Source organism: Drosophila biarmipes, chromosome 3L, assembly GCF_025231255.1.
Source record: "Drosophila biarmipes strain raj3 chromosome 3L, RU_DBia_V1.1, whole genome shotgun sequence".
Taxonomy (NCBI): domain Eukaryota; kingdom Metazoa; phylum Arthropoda; class Insecta; order Diptera; family Drosophilidae; genus Drosophila; species Drosophila biarmipes.
In genome coordinates, this window is record NC_066613.1 from 18,482,532 (window position 1) to 18,489,718 (window position 7,187).

Sequence of the window (7,187 nt, forward strand, 5' to 3'; positions counted from 1 at the left end):
TTTATATAACCCGCAATTGGAAGCTGGCGAAATCGGCAATATAAATTCAATTGTATATGGAACCCATACGTAATGCTACCCCGACGCGATGAGATATCAATAAGACGTTTATTTAGCATTTCCGCTTGCCTGGCGCATGAGTCAAGTTTTCAAGAATTTCGCAAGGAATTCGGCATTAAGCTAAGATTCTCTTTATTGAACACATAAAGACATCACCCGAGGGCAAGATACTCAAAGCGTTTTCTATACGAAAATTAAGCTTTAATAGCGACAATCAGCGAAATATACCCGCCGCAGGCCCCTACACAAATAAGCGTGGCAAACGTCAACGGATCTATCCACGGCGCTCGAAGGGATTTCCCCGCTTTTTTTGCTAATCCCAATTGTTGTCACCCAAAATGGAACAGAAATCGCTGGGTGGAAACTATTTTGCATTCCTAATTGTATGCATAAAGTCGAGAAGATCGCCGTCGTTCGTTTGTCTTGGCTTTTATAAGGCGATATGGGCGATGAGGCGAGGTGAATGTTGTTGATTCTATTCGGGGGGGAATGTCTCGGCTTGGTTCGGCCCGAGATCTATAGCAAGTGTTGGGCTCCCATTCGCCGTCATCGCAGCTCTTTAAGTGGCAACGTCCCTCAATCTTCGCCTCTTCAAGTGATCTCAAAACACCGCCTGATTCTCTTTCGATTATATATATAACATTTTTTGTTGCTAATGCGATTCGCGTCCGGCGGAGTCCATTGCCACTGCTCTGGTAACTGGCCGTGTCAGGTAATCTTTGTCAACTCTCCGCTGATTAAATCGGCCAGCACTTCACCCATACCAGCGAGAGAATGGCCCGTAAAAAACTGCTGGAACCGCTGGAACTGTTGGATCCGGCGGCAGGCCACTCACTTGTCTCACTTAAAAGGTGATAACAAGATGCTCGACAGCAAACGAGGCAACAGAACTGATGGGCCAAAAAATGCGAAACATTTGTTGCCTTCTGCCAGGTGAAACGCTGCGATTGAAGGCAAAACAAACAACGAATTTGTAATGGAATATCGGGGATTGTTTGGCCAAGCAATTCCCACAGGGCGTCATAGGTCTAATGGCATAACAATATGAGATCAGTGTTGGATTAGGAACAAAACAACCGGGCGAAACCAATAACAATCGGTGGGGGAATTTTGGCAATTTGTTTAACCAATTCCGCCAAGAGAAACGCAAACTATAATTTATTAATGGAAATCCAAAATAATTTATTTTCTGATGACTCACGGTTGCCCATTGAGTCAACAGTCTGAGAAGACTTTCCGAATATTCTAAATATTCCGAATTAGTAAACATGTTTAGCATACGGTTAATCTGAGACCACTTTTACAGTGGTAAACTTGATTAGGAATTAGCTGAAAGCCTGTACATCCCCACCTAGGGTCATGTTTCAAATTTCACATTTAGTAAATAACTAATTTTTTGCCTATTCGATCGCGTTGATATAAGGCTTTTGTTCGGCTCATTGACGTTAAATGCTTCTTAGAATTCCAAGTTAACCAAAAACAGACTTCGGGACATTTAAATAATGGCCATGTTATTTATGAAGACCATAAACCGTTGATTTAATAATGAAACGCGTATTAATCAAACATTAATGGGCCCTGGGAGCGCGGCTACAGCAAAGGGGCGGGGCCTGCCCACCGTAAGGTGGTCAAGGTTTGCCCTTAATTAAGTTAACATGATACCAGAACTAGGTTTTCCCCGCCATCCAACTTCAATTTCTGGGCCGCCGAAACGGATCTGGAAAACGCCCCCACGCCACCAGCGATCGAGGGCCCTTCACCGGAGATCTGGAGAACCAGAAAGAGCCAGCACAAAAAACCGAATTGCAGCCTAATGAGCCGAAGGGCGGGAGGCCAACAAAGAATGGCCAAAAGAAAGTAGGCAAATCACTTGATGAGCCGATCAAGTCAAGGCGAGCAGTCCAAACATCAAAGCCGGCAAAAGAGCCATCAAACATCATCGAAGCCGCAGAATGGAGGCAAAAAGTGACCGATCGTTACAGTGGGTGCTGTGTAAGAAGAATTGAAGCCACAAAACAGAAAAGGAATCTAATATTAAAAAAAAAGTAAAAAAGACAATCATCCCACTTTTTAAAGATCAGCTTTTTAAAGATCAACTTACAAGAAAACCTATTTCAAAATACGTTTCAACATGATTATGAAAACATATTTAATTTCAATAATTTTACTTTTGTTAAAAATACTATTTTTTGCAACATAAATATTTATTTACAACATTTTATATAAATTTATAAAAACAACAATCTTACTTTAAATAATTACAAAAATTAAATTGTTTTCAAAAAATTAGAACCGTAAAATGTAACAATTTTATAAAAATTACATTTCTTTTAATTAAAAACATTTAATAAATAATCCAATTAAAGAATCTTTAAGAAAAATTAATAGTTTAAACATGAACTATTTTAATAATAATTTGTATTTGACGCAAATCAAAAAATATTTATTTTCTTTATATAAATGACGATTCTTAGCCAACTCAAGATCATGCTTGGTTATATTAAATTATATTGTAAAAAAAAATATTTCAAACATGTAACGAGCTTTCCCTAATTAGCGAGGGACCACTGTGGCAGTGGCCGCAAACGAGAACCGTCGAAGTGTTATGACATGCAAAATCCGGCAAGAAAGCCCGCAACAACAAACACACTCGAAAAGGTTTGCGCATCGCGCCGCTGGCGTCGGCAGCGCCGACGCGCCGTTGCGCCGCTGCCCAGGTGGGCAGAGCCCAGGTGAGCAGAGCTCTGCTGCCGCCTGTGAGCCCGACCTGGCCGCCAAGCTCGCTTCAGTTCGATTCTTGAGGCCGTTTAGATCGGTTCTGTTTGGCGACACGCGCACTGAAGAATTCCTCGGAGCGAGCGGAAGACGTGAGGAGACGCAGTGGAAGGAGATTCCGACTGCCGCCCCTGAGAATCGAGGAGAATTGCGAAAAGAATTCGCTTTCGGCTTCCCCAAACAGCAGCCTGATCAGCTGAGTGTTTCGCGAGCCGCATTCGCGTAAATTACACGCCGTCGTATAGCCGTCGTAAAACCCCAATTAAAGAGACTGACAACCGGAGCGAGACTGTGCCCAAAAATAGCCCAGATTGTGATACTAATTACCTTAAATTGTGTGTGTGATAAGTCGCTGTAATAAGCAAACAAATCGCGAGAACAAAACAAACGGAAAATTGCAAATTAACAAATGTAAGTAAAGTACAGCGCCAGACGGCACCGAAAATAACGCTGGGCGGCGAAAAAACCGAACCGAAACTGGCCAATCAAGTTGAGTCAGTAAAGAGTGATAAGACTTCCGCATGCCTAAATAATATTTACAATAAATAAAACGCAAGAAGCAGCGCGAGCAAATTTATTAACTTCTGTGCTGTGTAAGACAAACGCACAAAACACACACAAAAAAGTCATCGGACCACGGAGGCAAACAAAAGACTGAAGGCAGCAACTTGAATTGCAACTTTTGTGCCCAGATTTAATAGAGTTCTTATATTTATGGGGAGGACAATTGATTGCCACAATTACGTCAAAGGCACACAATCGGCGGAGCCGTTTAAAGAGAAAGGCCCGAGATATAAAAGCTTGCCAACAGGGGAAAAAAAACTGTCGACTAGCCGAATTAATAATAAATACAAATCAGGCTTTTAGCCAACCAAGACCAGAGACCATAAATATCAAACAAGTTGCCAGCCAATGCAAAACAAAGACCAGCCGAAAGACAGCTCGAAAGTTCAGGTTTTGTATATTGGCTTCGCATTTGGATTTCTTCTGGGCTAGCACAGGAACAGGGGAGCGGAGAACAGGGGCCAGGGAATAGCCAGTAGATATTGTAGAGCAGAGCGGATGTTCCAAATCGTGACACGATCAGGGGCTTAGGAGCCGAACTCTACTCTTTTTCCTATTGGCTAGGCCGGCAGGTCAAAAAAGAAACTTGAAAATGCTCGAAAGAGCTTTAAAGGTACAGGATGGCTTGATAGAATGCCAAGATCTTGTTATAAGGGCTGCACTCTAACCCAAACTTCTATAAAAATACATTGTTCATACGTAATACTTGTGAAGGTTTAGCTTCTTTAAAGGTATTACAGAATATTTCAAGGAATCCTGGTTTAGAACTGTAGACTTTCACTAAAAGTAGCTTACATGTCCAATTAATATATAATATCCAAAGTCTAACCACCTCGCTTTCCCTCCCTTGCAGATGCAGGACTATTGGCACATTCCACGCGCCTCGCTGGCCTCCTCGTCGAGCTCGGCCATCAGTTCGGCCAGCTCCTCGAAGTCCTCGAACAAATCGCACTCGAATCCGCCCACCCTTAACCAGCGCAGTTCGCCCAGCAACAGTAGCAGCAGCCATATTACCAACAATAATAGCAATACCAGTGCTGCTGTTACGGCGGCGGCAGCGGCGGCGGTTCTGGCGGCCGCCAAGCGGGGATCGAGGAGTTCGCAGGGCTCCAGCGACAGCAACAACAGCACACGGGTGAGTAAGCCGAGCCCACGCAGGCTCCGGTTCTGGAGAGCCCAGGCCAAGCAGCCAGCGCGAGCAGAGTGACTCAACAAACATTCTCCTATTTTCATTCCATACAGAGCGCTGCTTCCGGCTCACTGCTGCTGACGGCAGCGAATCTGGAACGCTTTGCGGAGATCCACAAGAAGCAGGAGCGGCACAACAAGATGCTGATGCCCGGCCATCCCACGTCGTCCAACTACAATGCCAACCTGACGCTGGCCAGCGGCAAGGATGCGGTCATCGCCATCGAGGGCCAGCCGCCGGCCGAGGTGGATCCCAATTTGCAGTACGTGAAAACCAAAGACCTGGACACCGTGTCCATCGCCAGCTCCATGCACTTTACGATGGTCAACGGCGAGGGTGGTCCGCCCAAGAAGCCCAAGCGCGGCCTCTGCGATCGGGGACGCCAGGTCACCGTGTTGATAGTGAGCATGAGCACCATCTTCATGCTGCTCATCATGGGCATGGTCTATGCGCTGGAGAGTAAGTTCTTCAAAGTAGCTACCTAATCTTGCTGGATATTAATAAACGTTTCCTTTCCCTTACAGTGCGCGCCCGCGACATGCCCAAGAGCTAGGATTCAGTTCCTGCTGCCTAGCCAATTAGTTTATTATTTATTGTATTGTCTTTGTCCCCCATTATTTTTATTATTTGATAATATTGTTATCGTGTCGTCTTGGCGCTAGTTGTGTAAGCTATTTATTAAATGATTGTTTGGAAGGAGGAGAGTCGAGTCAGTCGAAGCTGGGAAAATTCATTAGTATTAAGCGCGCTATGCTATGGAGACAGAGAAACATACAAGGAACTAGATCTGGAGCGGATCGGATAGTCGCCGCCTGGTATCGGATAATGCTGTACTTTCTGGTTAGCAATTAAGTTATTTATCCCTGTGATATGTTTAATAAAGTGAATTTTGTAATTGTACACGAAGGGTTGCTCAGTTTCACCTGTCGGAAGGTCAATGACCCTGGCGTTGGGGTTTTTTTCGGCTGTGTCCGCAGCCTAGCAACCAGAAATGTTGGTGCTTTAGCATGAAAAACCAAGTCATTTGGTGGAAAGGTAAAGTAAATATTGAATGTATCCCTGCTGCGATTCCAACCTTACTATCTACTCTATAACCACGACACCCCTGGCCGGACTTACCTCCACCTCCTGCAGTGTTTGTGTCCAGGTGTACTTGTCCAAGGTGCAGCCATTGCCCACGTTCGGTAACAGCTTGCCCAGCTCGCCCTTTTCGGTGTCATCGTCCACTTTCTCGATGGGTTTGGAGATTTCATCGAAATTCGAGACAGTCGGCTCTCCGCCAGCGCTCTCCAGCAGCTGTTGTCGTTTTCTGGAAGGGATTTGGGGGTATTACAGGTGTACGAACTGTAAATTGTTGCCTATTTACTAAAATGCAATGCGTTTTAAAAACCGTGAGTATAAACCTATACAAAAGTTCTGCAGCATAGTTATCAGAGGCAATATTCCACATAAATCGCACCCTAACTTAAATCGTATGCGAAGTGTAAAACAAGAAGGGTAAAATAGCATATCTATATGGATTACTAAGGGTTATATCACGATTTTTGAAAACTTATTCTGAGTCACGCTGGTCTCATGACTAATGATCTCTTTCCGATCCCACATACTTGATCTCCTCCTCCTTGATGATGGCCGCGGCCTCCTCATCGGTGATATCACATATTTTGTTGTCGTCGATCTCCTTCTTGCGCGCCTCCCTCTCGGCCCGCTCCTTTTCCTCCTTCAGCCGCTGGGCGGCCTCGCGGGACTTGAGCTTCTCGTTGTGCGCGCTCATCGCCAGCTTGGACTCCTTGGTGAAGACATCCAGCAGCAGCTTCTCCCACTCGGCCTGCTTGGCGCCGGTGAAGAAGTCCGTCTTGCGGCGCAGAAAGCTGGCCAAGGTGCCCAGAAACTGTGTGAATATATGCAAAAGGCGATGATTAAACAAAAGCGAAACAAAGGGGGGCTCTTTGTTATTGGTTTACCTCGGGCACGCCGCCGCGGTGCTTTTCGGCCACGGCCAGCAGGATGTTGTCGAACTGTCCTTCCTCGGCAGACATTGTAGGGAGTATTTGTACTGGTTAGTGGCAGCAAGTGAAATTCGTTTGTTTTCTGGACGCTTCGATCGGATTGGATTTATCTGAAGTTTTGCTGTCGACCCGGCACATGTACAACACTGTTTGTCGAAAGCCAAAAAATACCGACTTGATGGAGAAAATATACCAAAATAGAACGGCCAGCTTTTGTCAGTGAGCAGTAGAAAATGGAAAAGTATTTAACGGTTATATATTGCAAGCCCTTTCTGTAAAATATAAGTAGCTTTTATTTATTTAAAATATATTTAATCATTTATTACTTATGAAAACTTAATCACTATTTATTTATACCATGTTCACTTAGTTATTTATTATCACAAAGCAAAATACAGTAAAAAAAGAATTGTTACAATAATAAGCACCAAGTCAACCACATTCCCTAAACAACTGATTTGATATTTCCATTAACCCATTCCCTTCCTGACTTCCAACGAAGGATTACCGAATAGAACCCATCAAGAAATGGATATGTAGAAAAGACACCATTGTATTGTAAGGATATTTAACATCCGTATACTAAACAT

The 7,187-nt window shown here is 44.2% G+C and overlaps 2 protein-coding genes across 3 annotated transcripts in view; one reads left to right on the top strand and one right to left on the bottom strand.

Annotated features, from left to right (window-relative positions):
- LOC108035356 (uncharacterized) overlaps positions 1 to 5,488 on the top strand; it is a 26,747-nt gene extending 21,259 nt beyond the window's left edge. The window contains exons 1-4 of one of the 2 annotated variants that reach the window (XM_017110951.3): positions 2,837 to 3,246; positions 4,253 to 4,534; positions 4,642 to 5,047; positions 5,113 to 5,488. In XM_017110951.3, the coding sequence (XP_016966440.1) occupies positions 4,253 to 4,534; positions 4,642 to 5,047; positions 5,113 to 5,141 (717 nt within the window). In that variant the 5' untranslated portion in view covers positions 2,837 to 3,246 and the 3' untranslated portion in view covers positions 5,142 to 5,488. Of the gene's footprint in view, positions 1 to 2,836; positions 3,247 to 4,252; positions 4,535 to 4,641; positions 5,048 to 5,112 lie in introns of those variants that run through there. The other variant, XM_017110950.3, reaches the window with a different exon arrangement.
- Positions 1 to 6,754, bottom strand: part of LOC108035355 (nuclear migration protein nudC) — an 11,289-nt gene extending 4,535 nt beyond the window's left edge. The window contains exons 1-3 of the mRNA XM_017110949.3: positions 6,553 to 6,754; positions 6,196 to 6,479; positions 5,708 to 5,897 (exon numbers count right to left, since the gene is read on the bottom strand). Of these exons, the coding sequence (XP_016966438.1) occupies positions 5,708 to 5,897; positions 6,196 to 6,479; positions 6,553 to 6,627 (549 nt within the window). The 5' untranslated portion in view covers positions 6,628 to 6,754. The remainder of the gene's footprint in view (positions 1 to 5,707; positions 5,898 to 6,195; positions 6,480 to 6,552) is intronic.
- Between the last annotated feature and the right edge of the window lie 433 nt (positions 6,755 to 7,187).